The following is an 18,608-nucleotide window of genomic DNA, read 5'->3' on the forward strand; positions in this document are numbered from 1 at the left end:
GCCCAAATTTGTTTTTTATTTTTAATGTCTTAATAGCCCTCACTCCAAGTAGATGGCCCCATGTACATGTGCTGTGGCAAGGGCATAATGGCTGTCTGGGTAGAAATTTACTGTCTTGTCTTTTCCCAATATCAGAGCCTTGGTCAGGGCTATCAGTTCAGCTTTCTGAGTTGATGTAGCCCCAGGTTGAGCCTCAGCCCACAGGGTTTCTTCCAAAGTCATTACAGCCGCCCCTGCATACCTGATTCCATCCATGACAAAGCTGCTGCCATGAGAATACATCACCAGATCAGGGTCCGGACAAGGCACATCTGTCAGGTCTGGGCGGAGTCCACGGAAGGCGGAGGGCATCTCTGGGCAGTCCTGCAGAGGGCTTGATGCCTCATCAGTTTCTGGCAGCAGGGAGGCTGGGTTTGAAGCCTCAGTTTGGCAAAACTGTATCCTTCATTGATCTAAGAGTAAGGCCTGATAGTGGGTTATGTGAGCATCGGAGAGCCATCAGTCTGGGGGGGGGGGCTCTTTAAAAGAGTCTCTATCGTATGTGGAGCCGTAATTGCTAAAGTCTGGCCCAAGGTTAATTTGTCAGCCTCCTTTGTCAGAAGAACAGCAGCTGCTGCAATAGCCCAGAGACAAGGGGGGGGGCCAACCAGTGGCTACTGGGTCTAGATTCTTTGATGGTTACATTTTTTAAAATGTATTATTTAAAGCCGTATGTGGTGGTGCACGCCTTTAATCCCAGCACTCGGGAGGCAGAGGTAGGAGCATCACCATGAGTTCGAGGCCACCCTGAAATGATACAGTGAATTCTAAATCAGCCTGGGCTACAGTGAGACCCTGCCTTGGAAAACAAAATACAAAAAAATTTATAATCATGGGAAATGCTAATAAATAAATATATATATATATATATATGTATGTATGTATGTATGTATTATTTCTGGGCTGAAGAGATGGCTTAGCGGTTAAGCGCTTGCCTGTGAAGCCTAAGGACCCCGGTTCGAGGCTCGATTCCCCAGGACCTACGTTAGCCAGATGCACAAGGGGGCGCACGCGTCTGGAGTTCATTCACAGGGGCTGGAGGCCCTGGTGCGCTTGTTCTCAATCTCTCTCTCTCTCTCTCTCTCTCTGTCACTCTCAAATAAATAAAAAATGAACAAAAAAATTAAAAAATATATTAATTCTTGGGCTGGAGAGATGGCTTAGCCGTTAAGCACTTGCCTGTGAAGCCTAAGGACCCCGGTTCGAGGCTCGGTTCCCCAGGTCCCACGTTAGCCAGATGCACAAGGGGGCGCACGCGTCTGGAGTTCATTTGCAGAGGCTGGAAGCCCTGGCGCGCCCATTCTCTCTCTCTTCCCTCTATCTGTCTTTCTGTCTGTGTCTGTCGCTCTCAAATAAATAAATTAATTAATTAAAAAAAAATATATATATATTAATTCTTTATTTGAGAGAGAGAAGAAAAGAGAGACAATGGGCATTCCAGGGCCTCTAGCCACTGCAAACGAACTCCAGACACATGTGCCCCCTTGTGCATCTGGCTTACATGGGTCTTGGAGAATCAAACCAGGATCCTTTGGCTTTGCAGGCAAATGCCTTTACCGCTAAGCCATCTCTCCAGCCCAATGGTTAAATTTTGTTTTTGTTTATTTTTATTTATTTATTTGACAGTGACAGAGAGAGAAAGAAGCAGAGAGAGAGAGAGAGAGAGAATGGGCGTGCCAGGGCCTCCAGCCACTGCAAATGAACTCCAGAGGTGAACTCCCCTTGTGCATATGGCTTATGTGGATCCTGGGGAGTCAAGCCTTGAACGGGGTCCTTAGGCGTCACAGGCAAGTGCTTAACCGCTAAGCCATCTCTCCAGCCCAATAGTTAAATTTTTAACATCAAAATCATCATGAAAGATTTGAGGCACTCTCTAAATCTAACCTAAATTGTAATTGAATAATGAAGTTATTGAACATGAAAACAACACTCCCATGAAGTTTAATTCCATGGTAATGCATGGAGTTGTATACCTGTATATGTTCTTGCCAGTATATGCAGAGTTATAATTGTACCTGGTTGTTTGTTGTTCTAGGTGGATGCAATATGTGTGAGTTTTCACAGGCAAATGTTATGGTGCACTCCAGGACACTTGTGTTCAATCAGCTCTTTGAAACTATATTTGGATGTGCAAGCTATTAAAAGCTTCATGTACTAACTGACCTTTCAGGCAGGATTTCAACTGGCTGTTCCATTCCTACTGCCTGTTGCTGAGTGGAAAACAGCAGAAAATCCTGAATTCGAACATCTCCTGGGTTTTTGCTTTGCTTTGTTTTGTTTCCTTTCATTTTGCCTTGAGAAGATGAACAATGAAACCACAACTTTGATATCCTTGAAAGAAGCAATGAAAAGGTTGTTAAGGGCTCCAGGGAGGGGCTAAGCATGGGTCCTCTGTTCTCAGGAGATAGGGAAGAGAAGAATGAGGACCAAAAACAAGCACAGAATGACAGACATACTAATTAGAACTGTCTCTGTCAAAGTGGTTTAAGTCTTACAGGTTCAAAAACTATGCATATTGGGCTGGAGAAGGCTCAGCAGTTAAGGTGCTTGCCTGCAAAGCCCAAGGACCTAAGTTTGATTCCCCAGTACCCATGTAAAGCCAGATGCATAAGGTGGCACATGTGTCTGGAGTTTGCTTGCAGTGGCTAGAGGCGCGAGCATGCCCATTCTATCTGCCCCTTTCTCTCAAATACATAAATAAAATATTGAAAATATGCATATTGGGCTGGAGAGATGACTTAGCAGTTAAGCACTTGCTTGTGAAGCCTAAGGACCCCAGTTCGAGGCTCAACTCCCCAGGACCCACGTTAGCCAGGTGCACAAGGGGGCGCACATGTCTGGAGTTTGTTTGCAGTGGCTGGAAGCCCTGGCGCACCCATTTTCTCTCTCTCTCTGTCAAATAAATAAATTCAAAAAATAAAATAAAATAAAATTTTAAAATATGCATATTAGCAAAAAAAGAAAAATCTGGTGTTCAGGATTTGGCTCAGTAGTAGAACACTTAATCTTTCAGAAAGGACCTGGCTTCTCTCCCTGGCTCCTCCCCACCCCCAAAAAAATCCTCCCTAGGTGTTATAGCTCTATTTATGTTTAATATTACTTAATTTATTTATTTGAGAATGGGCATGCCAGGGCCTCCAGCCACTGTACATGAACTCCAGACACATGTACCACCTTGTGCACCTGGCTTGCATGGGTACATTTTGCATCTGGTTTTATGTGATTGTTGGAAAATAGCACCTGGGTCCACAGGCTTTGCAAGAAACACCTTTAATCACTGTGCCAAAACCTCCAGCCACTGCAAATGAACTCCAGATGCATTGCTGCTTTGTGCTTCAGGCTTTACGTGGCTACTGGGGAATCAAATCTAGTTGCCAGGCTTTGTGAGCAAGCATCTTTAACTACTGAACCCTCTCTCTAGCCCTATAGCACCATTTTATTCATGTATACACTGAATGCTAGATTTCTAAAAAATAAGTAAAATACAGTTTTGAAATCAAAGAGCTCATAGTCTGTAGACATAACAGAATTACTATTTTTTTGATTTTTTTGTTTATTTTATTTATTTATTTGAGAGCTACAGCCAGAGAGAGAAAGAAGCAGAGAGAGAGAGAGAGAGAATGGGCACACCAGGGCCTCCAGCCACTGCAAACGAACTCCAGACGCATGCGCCCCCTTGTGCATCTGGCCAATGTGGGTCCTGGGGAATCAAGCCTCAAACCGGGGTCCTTTGGCTTCCCAGGCAAGCGCTTAACCGCTAAGCCATCTCTCCAGCCCATGATAGAATTACTTAAAAATATTTACAATTAAGCCAGGCAGGGTGGCGCACGCCTTTAATCCCAGCACTTGGGAGGCAGAGGTAGGAGGATCGCTGTGAGTTCAAGGCCACCTTGAGACTACATAGTGAATTCCAGGTCAGCCTGAGCTAGAGTGAGACATTACCTCAGAACAAAATATATATATTTACAATTTAGTCCTCATACAATGGTGTTATACCATAAAAGGAGTATCAGCCTATTTTGCCAAGGCAAAGGTCTCTTCATAGAAGTACAGTTTAGCTGGATCATAGAGTATGAGTGGAGTTTATGAGGAAATTAAAACATGGGAAGGAGTTTGAGCATAATAAATCAGTAAATGTAAGCATATGTAAACCTGGAATTGCATATTAGTGAAGGAGGTATGAGAGGACTGGTAGAAGACAGGGTGGAGGCAGAGCATAAGGTGTTTATGTTTCTTACAGAGGAAATCCAATTTCTCTCTAAAGTCAGGGTGGCATAAAAGGTATTTCAACCAGTTGTGGTGGGGCACACCAGTAGGAAATTGCTGAAGAGCCAGAGGCAGGAGGATCAGGAGTTCAAGGCCAGCCTGGGCTATACATTTCGAGGGCAGGAGAGATAGCTTAGTGGTTAAGGTGCTTGCCTGCAAAACCTCACGTCTCAGGTTTGGTTCCCCAGTACCCACATAAAACAGATGCACAAGGTGGTGCATGCGGCTGGAGACCCTGGCCCATTCTGTCTGTCTCTCTTCTATCGGTTTCAGCTTGCAAATAAATAAATATTTTTATAAAAGGTATTTCATTAGTTTGGTTACATGATTAGAAAGGAAAAATATGTCTAGAGGATGGATTGAAGTTCTGAAGCAAGGGTCCAGCCTGACTGAAATCCTAGGTCCAGGTAAAAGAAGATGGGGAAAAAGAGTAGGAGATGGATTAAACAGATATTAACTTGGGGGGGGGAGAAATTTAGAATTGTTCTGAGATTTCTTTTTCTTAAAAAAAAATATTTATTTATTGGCAAGAGAGAGAGAGAGGGAGGAAGGGAGGGAGGGAGAAAGAGGCAGAGAGAGAGAATGGGCATGCCAGGGCCTCCAGCCACTGTAAATGGACTCCAGACACATGTGCCACCTTGTGCACCTGGTTTGCATGGGCACATTTTACATCTGGCTTTATGTGATTGTTGGAAAATAGCACCTGGACCCACAGGCTTTGCAAGAAACACCTTTAATCACTGAGCCATCTACCTACCCCTGAGATTTCTAATTCAAACAATTGTGTACATAGTTGAGCCATTTAACTGAGCTAGGGAATTGTAATAGGCAACAGACTCTTAATTTTTGGTTTTTCAAGGTAGGGTTTCACTCTGGCCCAGGCTGACCTGTAATTCACGCTAATTTATATGTTGTAACATTTAATGGAATGGTCTAACTGTCCTTTGATGAGAGGATTTCAAAGAACTACTTACAAACTTTGTATACTGATTGATAAGCTAGATTTCATCTCTAGAGTTCAAGCTATAGATGACCTATAGTAACACAGCCTTAAAAGTTTAAAAGTTGGGGTTGGAGGGATGGCTTAGCGGTTAAGGCACTTGTCTGCAAAGCCAAAGGACTGAGGGTCGATTCCCCAGGACCCATGTAAGCCAGATGCACAAGGGGGGTGCAGGTGTCTGGAGTTGGTTATAGTGGCTGGAGGCCCTGGCATACCCATTCTCTCCCTCCCTCTCTCTCTCTCTCCATCTTTCTGTCAAATAAATAAATAAAAAACAAATTTGGGCCGGGCGTGGTGGCATACGCCTTTAATCCCAGCACTCGGGAGGCAGAGGTAGGAGAATCGCCATGAGTTCAAGGCCACCCTGAAACTACAGAGTTAATTCCAGGTCAGCCTGGACCAGAGTGAGACCCTACCTCGAAAAAAAATAAAAAATAAAAATAAAAAATAAAAATAAAATAATTTTTAAAATCTCAAAGTTAAGATAACCTAGAATTTATACTTTAGTTTATGAAAAGCCAGGGGAGTGTTGGTTGTAGAAGTAGTTCCTGTGAGAAATTGGAGGACAAGGACATCTTCCAGAAAAGAGGGATTGGAGAAGCAGTGAAGGGCTGGGAACAGAGCTCTTGCCTAGCAAGTGTGACACAGTTTGACTTGTAGACACAGATTGCTGCCACATACGTTGTTCAGGCTTATACTCCCACACAATGCACATGTTATACTGAAGTCTATCTGTATGTAAGTAGAATCTAAAGCAGAGAGAAATTCCTCCATAGTAATTTCTGAAGATGAGGGAAAGGGTGTTCATAGGTTGAGTTTTAGACAGTCAGGGGTGACATCTCCATCTAGGTGGAAATGTGCAAAACAGACGACAGCACAAATTTGGGGAGATGACTCAGTGGTTAAAGGCGCTTGCTTGCAAAGCCTAATGGTCTGGGTTCAATTCCCTAGCCACTCAGGTAAAGCCAGATGGGCAGTCCTTTGCAGCAGCAAGAGACTTTGGCATGTGCACATGCACGCACACACAACACACACACACACACACACACACGTTTGCAAATAAAAAAAATGTAAAAGAGGGGTTGGGCTGAAGAGATGGCTTAGCGGTTAAGGAGCTTGCCTACAAAGCCTAAGAACTGTTCCAGTCTTCCAGATCCCACATATAGCCAGACGCAAGTGACGCAAGCATGCAATGTCACACATGCCCACAAGGGGGCGCACGCATCTGCAGTTGGTTCACAGTAGCTGGAAGTTCCTGGCTCTGACCTCCATACACATGTGAACACACTTAACATACAAAATAAATAATAAATAAATAAATGTTACAAATAAGTAAATATTACAAATAGCACGCCTTTAATCTCAGCCCTCCAGAGGCAGAGGTAGGAGGATCAATGTGAGTTTGAGGCCACCCTGAGACTACATAGGGAATTCCAGGTCAGCTTTGGCTAGAGTGAGACCCTACCTGGAAACAAACAAACCAGAAAAAGAATAAACCTAAAATTTAGAAGAGAGGCAGAATCTGAAATGAGTCTAAGGCCATACCACCCTGAATGTGCCCGACCTGGTCTGAAATGAAACTGGAAGACATTACCCTTCCTTGGGAGAAACTGAGGACCAAGAGGAGAAGAAACAACTTTGGGCAACCACAAAGGTAGTCAGGTCGCTGAGAAGGTAGCTTTTTTTTGTATCACCTCCTTCAACATAGGTGGTTTCAGGCAAATGTGTCATTCCAGTTCTTTGGGGTTCAATAGACAAAATTCCAATGCTATAGTGCCTTCTAATGTTAGGACTCTTCAGAGATACTTAAGTCCTCATGTTAGGTTGCCCAGCTCAGAATCTTGTTCACAGGCGTGAGCTGTGTGACATAGAAGTATGTCATCCATCAGCCTGAGCTAGACTGAGACCCTACCTCGAAAAACCGGGGGGGGGGGGACTGGACGTGGTGGCCCACGCCTTTAATCCCAGCACTGGGGAGGCAGAGGTAGGAAGATCACCATGAGTTTGAGGCCACCCTGAGACTACATAGGAATTCCAGGTCAGGGTGGGCTAGAGTGAAACCCTACCTCAAAAAAAAAAAAATAAATAAATAAAAAGAAAGAAAGAAATAGGACTGGAGAGATGGCTTAGTGGTTAAGCGCTTGCCTGTGAAGCCTAAGGACCCCGGTTCGAGGCTCAATTCCCCAGGACACACGTTAGCCAGATGCACAAGGGGGCGCACGTGACTGGAGTTTGGTTGCAGTGGCTGGAAGCCCTGGCGTGCACATCCTCTGCCTCTCTCTATCTGCCTCTTTCTCTCTCTGTCACTCTCAAATAAATAAATAAAAATTTAAAAATTATTTTTAAAAAGAAAGAAAGAAACAGGTCACTTGTTTGGATCAGGGTTCTGCTAACTACTGGGGGACAGGCACAAAGATTTTGAAGATGGACTCTGATCTTCCATCTCTAGACGTATACTTTAGTTTATGAAAAGCTAACTTAAATAAAGGTTAGCACTGGGTGGTCAAGGTCCTGCCTGTGAGAGAAAAGCAGGAGTGCAAGAAGAACTCCCAGAAGAGAGGGATTCAGGCACAGAGATCAATTGTGTGAAGTTTTAGGTTCAACCCCAGAAGTACAAAACAGGTGGACGAGAAAGAAAAGGAGGAGGGCATGCAGCAGGAACAGGAGCTGACCTTGCTGGGAAATCAGGATTTGGGCAATCAGAACAGGGTAGAAAAGACCACCTTATGACCACCTTATACACTGGTCCCAGAAATAGTTAACCCTTTTGAAACTCAGTTGTTGCCTGTAAATATAGTAAAGTTGAGACAATATTGTTACTGCTCAGCCCACTGCCCCTTGCAGTGTACTAAGTAAATGTTTTTTACATGTATTTTTTTTAATTGACAACTTCTATAATTGTAGACAATAACCCGTGGTAATGCCCTCCCTCCCCCAACTTTCCCCTTTGAAACTCCACTCTCCGTCATATTGTATTGTATTGCTTAGTTTCCCTGATTTTGTGTATGTTTTATAGCTTTTCTTGCTATTGATTTGTAGTTTGATCTCATGTGATCAGAGGACAAGGAATTATTTCAATTTCCTGTATTTATTAAGATTTGCTTTGTGTCCTAATATGTGGTCTGTTTTAGAGAATGTTCCATGTGCTGCTGAAAAGAATGTGTATTCTGCAGCATTTGGGTGAAACATCCTGTAGATATCTGTTAGGTCCATTTGTTCAATGAACTCACTTAATCCAGATGCCTCTCTGTTTATTTTTTCCCAGGATGACCTGTCAATTGATGAGAGTGGGGTGTTGAAGTCACCCATTACCACTGTGTTTGGTGTTATCTGGGACCTTAGCTCTAATAGCGTTTGTTTGATGAAGTTGGGAACCCCCATGTTAGGTGCATGTATGTTTGGGATTGTAATGTCCTCCTGTTGGAGTGTTCTTTTAATGAATTAAAGTGACCTTCCTTATCTTTCCTAGCTAATGTTGGTTTGAAGTCTACAATGTAAGATATTAGGATAGTGACCCCTGCTTGTTTTCTAGGCACATTTGCTTGAAATACTGTTTTCCAACCTTTCACCCTAAGATAGTGTCCATCCTTTGTAGAAAGGTAAGTTTTTTGGAGACAACAAATTGAAGGATCCTGCTTTTTAACCCAAGTCTGCAAACCTGTCTTTTGGTCAGGACATTGAGGCTATTGATATTAAGAGTTATTATTTTTAAGCTATTATTGAGGCTATTATATTAAGCTATTATTGAGATATGGCTTACCAGTAAAGACGATTGCCTGAAAAGCCAAAGGACCCCGGTTCAACTCTCCAGGACACACATAAACCAGATTGACAAGGGGGCGCAGGCATTTGGATTTCATTTTCAGTGGCTGGAGGTCCTGATGCTCCCATTTCTCTCTCTTCCTCTTCCTCTCTCTCAAATAAATAAAATATTTTTTTAAAGTTATTATTTAAAGGTGTGTATTTATTTTTGCCATTTTTCTTGTTTTATAGTTCTTCTGGTTTTACCTTTGTTCTTTTGTATTAACTAGTATTTGAGTATGGTTTGTTTTTTCCAGGTTCCTTAGATGTGTGCTTTTCTTTATCTTCAGCATCGAGGATCTTTTCAAGTATTTTCTGTAGAGCTGGTTTTGTCTTCAAATATTCCTTTAGCCTACTTTTCTTGTGGAATGTCCTTATTTCTCCATCTATTTGAATGGATAGCTTTGCAGGATAAAGTAACCTTGGTTGACAGTTGTTATCTTTCAGAACTTGGAACACATCATTCCAAGCCCTCTGGCTTTTAAAGTTTGCTTTGAGTAATGTGCTGTGATCCTGATGGGTTTGCCTTTTTGTATGTGACTTGGTTTTTCTAACTGCTTTCTATATATTTTCTTTGGTTTGTGTGTTTGGTAGTTTGATTATAATATGGCGAGGAGAGGTTCTTTCCAGGTTTTGTCTGGCTGGTGTTCTAAAGGCTTCATGTATCTGCATTGGCACCTCTTTCCCAATTTGGGGAAAGTTTTCTTCTGTGATTTTGTTGAAAACGCCTACTATGCCTTTGGAGTGAAATTCTTCTCCTTCTACTATACTCTGAATTCTTACATTTGATCTTTTCATAGTGTCCCAAAGATACTGAAATTCTCATTCATACCTTCCTATTACTTTGTCTTTCTCTTTGTTGGACTTTATTAGATCTGCCACCTGGTCTTCTAGTTTAGATATTCTGTCCTCTCCTTCCTCCATTCTACTGGTGAGATTTTCTACAGTTTTTTGTTTGACTGACTTTTTTCATTGCTAGTATTTCTGACTGGTTTTTCTTTATTATTTCTATTTCCTTATTCATGTCTTGTATTGACCTCCTTATTTCATTAAATTGGTTTCCTGTGTCTTCTTTGATTTGATATCCTCTTTGATTTCTTTGAGCATATTTATAATCATTCTTTTGAAATCTTTCTCAGGCATTCCCTCTAAATCAGTCTCATTGGAGGTCACTTCTGATGGGTTTATACTTTTTGGGTGGATAATATATTGTCTTGATTTTTTGTGTTTCTTACATTATAATGTAGAGATTTTTGTATCTTGGCTTAAATTAATGCTTGGGTTTTCTAATTATCTGCAGCATTATTAGATGTATCTATCTATCTGATGTTATATGTCTTCATGGTAGGAGCTTAAGATGTGGCTCTTAAGACTCTCAAAGCAACCACAAAAGTGACCCTAGATATTGGGTTTGCCTGCTATAAGAGTATTCTTGTGGGCTGAGTGGAACAAAATACAGGCAAATTCTAAAATGTTAACTAAACAATATACACATTCAATGAAAAATGGCACAGAGTATTTATGCAAAAGTAGGTATTATGACAACCAGATCCTCTTACAGTCACTAAGGCTGTGTGTTGTCCCATACCCTTAATCCTGTCAACTGGGAAACTGAGATTTCTGGTCTGTAGAGGGTTCCAAGGTCAGCTTATGACTGAGTGAGACCTTTCCCAAACAAATGACACAGGAGACAAAGGCACTATAAATCAGGAAGCAAAAAATGACAAGACCAAAATATAGATTATTTAAGAATGGAAAATATGACCATCAGATTTAAATTTACCCTGACATAGAAGGTGCAATTAGCACTTCTGATGCAAGCCTATATACCAGGTTTATTTGGCAGACAGTGACCCAGTTACCTTTTGGGATGGCTTTGGTCTCAGCTATGCTGCACGCCTGCTTGGGTCCCTTTGCTGTGCTGTGGGCTCAGGCAGGCTGGCCGAGTTGGTGGGTCAGTGCTCTGATCACCTGTGGCAGATGCTGTATAGGTGAGCTCCCTTCCCCAGGTCTCTGGTGCCTGATGGCACTTGTGCTGCTGGGAGCGGTGGGGGAGGCTGTGGATGGTGGCTGAAGTTCTCTTGCTGGCCCTCACAATCCTCTTCCTCACGAGCCACTCCAATATCCCCTGCTGTCCTTCCTTCATGTTTCTTGAGTTTGCGAGGAGCCCTGGAATGAGCGGAAAATCCCCTCACCTGGCTCTTCTGTGGCTCAGGCCAAGCCTGGTAGCAGCAGCCACACAAATCTGGTGCCACTGCTACTGGAGCCGCTTCTGCCTTTCTAAGGTCTCTAGACTCTCTGGGTCTCTCCTAGTTCTCTGGTGCAGTTGATAATTTATTATACACCTTCACTTTTTAGTAGAAGAGTGTACTTTGCTGTTTTTTTTTGTTTTTTGTTTTTTTTTTTCTTTTTCTCCCCTGGGCTGCTTTGGCATGGTTCCTATGCTTCCCTCTTAACTGGAAGTCCCTCAATAAACTTTAAAAAAATAGGAAAATTGCTTCACTTCTTATATCTGCGAAAACCAAAGTGATGCTTTGTTGCAATCCGGTTCGCATTGCTGGTAGAAATCACCTAACCAAGAGCAGCTTCTGGGAAAAAGAGATTTATTTTGGCTTACAGACTCGAGGGGAAGCTCCATGATGGCAGGGGAAAACGATGGCATGAACAGAAGGTGGACATCACCCCCTGGCCAACATAAGATGGACCACAGCCACAGGAGAGTGTGCCAAACACTGGCAAGGGGAAACTGGCTTTAATACCCATAAGCCCACCCCCAACAATACACTCCCTCCAGGAGGCATTAATTCCCAAATATCCATCAGCTGGGAACCTAGCATTCACAACACCTAAGTTTATGGGGGACACCTGAATCAAACCACCACATGCTTGTTTAAACATTCTCTAATGGATAAAGTAAAACACAAAGATAAGACATGGGAGTCAAATATTTAGACAATTCATTCGTTTGATATAGGATAAGAGAAAAGGATGGTGTCTAGAGGAAATGGCAACATCTGTTCATAATCGTTTTAAAAATTATTTCATTTGGGTTGCAGAGACGGCTTAGTGGTTAAGCGCTTGCCTGTGAAGCCTAAGGACCCCGGTTCAAGGCTCGATTCCCCAGGACCCACGTTAGCCAGATGCACAAGGGGGCGCACGCGTCTGGAGCTTGGTTGCAGTAGCTGGAGGCCCTGGAGCGCCCATTCTTTCTCCCTCTCCCTCTCTCTCTCTCTCTCATCTGCCTCTTTCTCTCTCTGTTGCTCTCAAATAAATAAAAATGAACAAAAAAATTCATTTTATTTATTTATTTGAGAGAAAGAAAGAGGCAGGTAGAGAGAGAAAGAGAGAGAGGGGGCACACCAGGGCCTTCAGCCACTGCAAACAAACTCAACTCCAGATACATGCACCACCTTGTGCATCTGGCTTACGTGGGTCCTGGCAAATCAAACCTGCATTCTTTGGCTTTGCAGGCAAGCTTCCTTACCACTAAGCCATCTCTCCAGCCCAGAGTCTTTTTCTTTCTCTCTTTCTTTCCCCCTTCCTTCCTTCCTTCCTTCCTTCCTTCTTTCCTTCCTTTCTTTCTTTCTTTTTTGGTTTTTCAAGGTAGGGTTTCACTCTAGCCCAGGCTGACCTGGAATTCACTATGGAATCTCAGGGTGGCCTTGAACTCACGGTAGTCCTCCTACCTCTGCCTCCCAAGTGCTGGGATTAAAGGTGTGCGCCACCACGCCGGGCTTCCACAGAGTCTTTTTAAAATTTATGATGGTACACGTGTGTGTGAGTGTGTACACACACATGGTGTGTGTCTGTTCTCTTCTTCCACCTACAGGACTGGGTCTCTTGCTGCTGCAAAGGAACATGAGTAGTTTAGCTGGCCTTTGAACTTCAGCTCTTCCTGACCCCGCTTCCTATTGTCATGGACATATTAGGATCACAGATACAACATGCCTCTCTGCATCCAGCTTTACACGGGTGCTGGGGAATTGAACTTGGCTTGACATTCTTTGCAAGCAAGCACCCTAAAGCACAGAGCAATCTCTCCAGCCACCAAATAGTCATTCTGCTTTTTTTTTTTTTTTTTTTTGAGGGAGGGTTTTGCTCTAGTCCAGGCTGTCCAGGAATTCATTCACTATGTAGTCTCAGGGTGGCCTTAAACTCTTGGTGATCCTCCTACCTCTGCCACCCGAGTGCTGGAATTAAACATTAAAGGCGTGTACCACCTTTTTTTTTTTTTTTTTTTTGCTTTTTCGAGGTAGGTTCTCACTCTAGCTCAGGCTGACCTGGAATTCACTATGTAGTCTCAGGGTGGCCTTGAACTCATGGTGATCTTCCTACCTCTGCCTCTCAAGTGCTAGGATTAAAGGGGTACACCACCATGCCCAGTTCCGCCCTGCTTTTTTTTTTTTTTTTTCAAGTAGGGGCTCTGTTTATCCCAGGCTGGCCTTGAACTCACATTGATTCTCTTACCTCAGCCTCTCAAGTGCTGGGACTCACTCAAACAAACTCCAGACGCGTGCGCCCCCTTGTGCATCTGGCTAACGTGGGACCTGGGGAACCGAGCCTCGAACCGGGGTCCTTAGGCTTCACAGGCAAGTGCTTAACCGCTAAGCCATCTCTCCAGCCCCTCACTCTTAAGTTTTTGTTAAACTTTTATTTGCAAGAGAGAGAGAGAAAATATGAAATGTGGGAATGGGCATGCTAGGGCCTCTTGCCATTGCAAACCAACTACAGGTACATGCAGCACTTTGTTCATCTGGCTTTATGTGGATACTGAGGAACTGAACCTGAGCTGACAGGCTTTGGAAGCAAACACATTTAACTGCTGACTGGCTCATCATCTTAACTTTAAGAGTTTATCTAAATTTAGTAATTGTTAATAATCTATTGGAGCCTTAGTTTTGTCCTCTGACCCAAATTTGTTTTTGGTTCTCTTATCCTGCAGAGTAGACCACAAACTCCAAGCCTTACAAGAACAGTTTGAAGAACTGGACATCACCAAGGATAAACTCACACAGAAATTTGAACACCATAGCAAGATTTTGGCAAGTCAAGCAGCCCAGGATGAGCTATGGACAGCAGTTTTGGCACTTAAGTGAGTATTGTTTGAGAAAACTGGACTTCGGTGGCTTTGTGAGAGCTTTCAGTGGTCATTCCAAAACTGAGATTACATGTTTCCAAAAGACAGTACATTTATATTCATTAAATATTCATTTGAAAGAAGCCAAGTGAGGTGGCACACACCTTTAACCCCAGCACTTGGGAGTGAGACCCTACCTCAAAAAAAAAAAAAAAGATTAATTTGAGCATTGCTTGAGTACTTGTTCATAAGCTAGGAACTGCAGTATATACCTTATTGAGTTTTTTTGTGGATTTTGTTGTTGTTTTTTTGAGGTAGGGTTTTGCTCTAGCCCAGGTTGACCTGGAATTCACTATGTAGTCTCAAGGTAGCCTCAAACTCCCTACTTCCTCTGCCTCCTGATTGCTGGGATTAAAGGCATGCACCACCACACCTGGTCTTATCAAGGTGTTTTGGTTTTTTGAGGTAGGGTCTCACTCTAGTCCAGGCTGACCTGGAATTAACTCTGGAGTCTCAGGGTGGCTTTGAACTCATGGCGATCCTACCTCTGCTTTCCCAAGTGCTGGGATTAAAGGCATGCACCACCACACCTGGCTAAGTATTTTTTTTTTTAATTTTTTATTTATTTATTTGAGAGCGACAGACACAGAGAGAAAGACAGATAGAGGGAGAGAGAGAGAATGGGCGCGCCAGGGCTTCCAGCCTCTGCAAACGAACTCCAGACGCGTGCGCCCCCTTGTGCATCTGGCTAACGTGGGACCTGGGGAACCGAGCCTCGAACCGGGGTCCTTAGGCTTCACAGGCAAGCGCTTAACCGCTAAGCCATCTCTCCAGCCCCTGGCTAAGTATTTTTTAATATGTTATTTATTTATTTTTGTTGTTGTTGTTTTTTGAGGTAGGGTCTCACTGTAGCCCAGGCTGACCTGGAATTCACTATGGAGTCTCAGGGTGGCCTCGAACTCACAATCCTCCCACCTCTGCCTCCTGAGTGCTGGGATTAAAGGCATGCACCACCACTCCCGGCTAAAATGTTATTTTTATTTTTTATTTAACACAGAAAGAGGGAGAGAGAGAGAATGGGTGGGCCAGGGCCTCCAGCCAGCTAACATGAGTCCAGGGAATCAAACCTGGGTCCTTTGGCTTTGCAGGCAAATGCCTTAACTGCTAAGCCATCCCTCCAGCCCTTACTGAATTTGTTACTTGTCAAATTCTTTTTTTTTTTTTTTCTTTTGATTTTTCGAGGTAGGGTCTCACTCTAGCCCAGACTGACCTGGAATTCACTGTGTAGTCTCAGGGTGACCTCAAATTCTCAGCGTTCTTCCTATCTTTGCCTTTTGAGTGCTGGCTATAAAATTCTTACTACCAGAAACAGGTAATAGAACTCCCTTGCCATAATGATCTTATAGTATGGATGGCCTGAGAACTTGGCTATCTAGTTTCACGCAGGCTAGAGTTCTAAAGTATGTCATCATACACAGCAGCTAATTTCCCTAGTGGGTTTACATTGAGCTAACCTAGTCAAATGTAATTTATGTTCGTGTGTAAAGTGTTCTGCTCTCAGACGCTTTCCACATTTTGCACAGGTTCACTTCAATGGAACTGAATATTTTATACAGCTATGTCATCGAGGCACTTGTCTGCCTGCACACTCATGTGCTTGAGAAGCTGCCAGACCTGGTGAGAGGTCTTCCCACCCTAGCCTCTGTCCTTAGACAGCAAGTCAAGAACAGGCGTGTTCGAGTTGCGTGGGAGTCGGTCCTGAGCGAGTGTGGGCTGCAGGCGGGAGACGTCACAGCGCTCTGCACCTTCTTTATTGCGCATGGCAACAAGGCGGAGTACTATGCTGCTAAAGTGAGGCACATGTATATCAGAGATGTCACGCTCATGATCACCAATATGGTAAAGAATCAAGTGCTACAGGATGGTTTGCTGAAGGCTCTTCAGGTCACCGAGAAGGGGAAAGCAATGCCGCCGCCCAGAGAGCCAAAGTCACCCCTAAAAGAGTTGATACCATCAGTCAGAAACTAACGTGTTAGGTAGTGACTCAGTGATTCTACTTTTGGTCATTTACATCACATATCATAAAAAATAGTAAGTTATTGGTTGCAGGCTTACTTTGTAGCAAAAAACTCTGAGCGAAACATTAAAGAAATTATGACAGGGCTGGAGAGATGGCTTAGCGGCTAAGCGCTTGCCAGTGAAGCCTAAGGACCCCGGTTCCAGGCTGGATTCCCCAGGACCCACGTTAGCCAGATGCACAAGGGGGCGCATGCGTCGCGTTCATTTGCAGTGGGTGGAGGCCCTGGCGCCCCCATTCTCTCTCTCTGTCTGTCGCTCTCAAATAAATAAGTAAAAATGAACAACAACAACAACAAAATGCCGGTTGTGATAGCGCATACCTTTAATCCCAGCACCTGGGAGGCAGAGTTAGGAGGATCACCATGAGTTCGAGGCCACCCTGAGACTACATAGTAAATTCCAGGTCAGCCTGGACCAGAGTGAGAGCCCACCTCAAAAAAAAAAAAAGAAAGAAAGAAAGAAATTGTGACAAGTACAATGAAGTTTGTGTGCAGCCATATCATAGAATGCCCTGTGTATAAGGTCTCCTGAAGATCAAAGGTCATACCAAATGAGTTGATACTATGTGTCAGAAACTAGCCTTCAAGGGGCTGTGCTATAGAAGTAAGTATGAATGATCTGTCAATTTGTCATGGGTCTGAGGATTCTCTGGCCCAAACTTTCTTACAGGTGTTTATTTGAGAAGACGGGGAGGATAAGCCAGATATCCCTTCCCAGTATTAGCCAGGTCTGAATATGCTAAGTTCTAAAATCAGAGCAGATCAGGTATGAGCAGGGTGTTATGGCCACAGACTGAGTGAGGGTCTCCTTGGGTAACCTAGGCTGATCTAAAACTCTCTTTATGGCCCAGGCTGGCCTCCAACTTGAGATATGTCTGCTTCTATCTCTATCTCCTAAATGCTGGGATTATAAGGCAATGATCACACCCACCTCAGAGATGCTTTTTAAATGTTAAATAAAATTTGGTTTGAATTTTTTTTTTTTTTTTGAGATAGGGTCTCAGGTAGCCTCAAATTTGATGTGTAGCTAAGGCTAGTCTTGAACACCTTGACCCTCCTGCCTCTACTTCCCAACTGCTGGGATTATAGCATGTTTTACCATACTGGCTAAACTGAGCTACTTACACTCAGTATAACAAACCAAATGAAGTTATTTTACTCACACTATCAAGTATCAAGCTCAAGCTAACCATCCAGAAAATCAGGAGAGAAATCATCTCCAAACTCATCAGTTTTAGCCAGCATAAGGAAATTGCCATTGCTTGAGCCTTTATAAGAAAATATTCTTTGAAACCACAATCTAAGTTTTGTTGTTTCTGCTTTCCTCAGATGTTATCTGTTCATAAAGCTAATCTTTTGTTCAGCTAATCAGAAGATTTATTCTATAAAATTCTAGAATTGCTGATGAAAGCCAATAGAGATTTTTGGTTTTTTTAAGTATTTATTTATTTATTTGAGACACAGAGAGAAAGTGGAAGATATATAGAGAGAGTATAGGCATGCTAGGGCCTCAAGCCACTGCGAAGGAACTCCAGACACATGTGCCATCTTGTGCATCTGGCTATTATGGGCACTGGGGAATTGAACCTGGGTACTTAGGCTTCATAGGCAAGTGTCTTAACTGCTAAGCCATCTCTCCAGCCCCAATAGAGATTTTATTTTATTTATTTATTTAAGAGAAAGAGGGAGAGAGTGAGAAAGAAAATGGGTGTGCAGAGCCTCCAGCCACTGCAAACAAACTCTAGATGCATGTGCCACTTTGTGCATCTGGCTTACATGGGTCCTGGGAAATCAAACCAGGGTCCTTTGGCTTTGCAGGCAAATGCTTTTGGCGACCTGTCTCTGGCCAGCTAGGACTCAGCAAGACACCTAATGGCTTCTTGCCTGCTACTTCCTCACAGGAGTTGGAATTGTCATTTCAATAGTCACAGTTTACTATTATAGGCCCTTACCTCTCCCCCATCCTAGAATTCCCGCCTTCATTCTCAACATTATACAGGCAACCGCCTGTAACAATAAAGTGAGTTCCTGCTTCGACAAGACTCCCGACTCAGTGTGTTTTTTCTCCAGTGACTAGGAGAGGTTCTGAGTCGTCCAACACTCATCCTCCTCCTCCTCAACCCCTTGGGAGGAACCAGTGGGCCTGGTCCTTCTTCAGCATGACCTGTGTGTGTGGGGGGAAGCCTGGCAATTTAAGAGATTTTTTTACTTATTTATTTGAGAGGTGATGGAGAGAAGCAGATAGATAGGGGAAGAGAGAGAGAGAGAGAGAGAGAATGAGTGCACCAGGGACTGTAGCCACTGCAAACTCCAGACATGAACCACCTTGTATATCTGGCCTTATATG

At 43.4% G+C, this 18,608-nt stretch overlaps 1 protein-coding gene across 1 annotated transcript; it reads left to right on the top strand.

The window, feature by feature from the left end:
* Positions 1-2,368: 2,368 nt before the first annotated feature.
* Positions 2,369-16,211, top strand: Smco1 (single-pass membrane protein with coiled-coil domains 1). Its single transcript, XM_045146820.1, has 3 exons — positions 2,369-2,391; positions 14,049-14,198; positions 15,767-16,211. The coding sequence occupies exons 1-3, from the start codon at positions 2,384-2,386 to the stop codon at positions 16,209-16,211; spliced, it is 603 nt and encodes a 200-aa protein (XP_045002755.1). The 5' UTR covers positions 2,369-2,383.
* The last annotated feature ends 2,397 nt before the right edge of the window (positions 16,212-18,608 follow it).

Source organism: Jaculus jaculus, chromosome 4 (genome assembly GCF_020740685.1).
Source record: "Jaculus jaculus isolate mJacJac1 chromosome 4, mJacJac1.mat.Y.cur, whole genome shotgun sequence".
In the NCBI taxonomy this organism is placed as follows: domain Eukaryota; kingdom Metazoa; phylum Chordata; class Mammalia; order Rodentia; family Dipodidae; genus Jaculus; species Jaculus jaculus.

Bases quoted from the DNA above. Each gene is read 5' to 3' on its own strand.
- Smco1 (XM_045146820.1), top strand. The intron at 14,199-15,766 runs GTGAGTATTGTT...CATTTTGCACAG, and splicing joins ACAGCAGTTTTGGCACTTAA to GTTCACTTCAATGGAACTGA.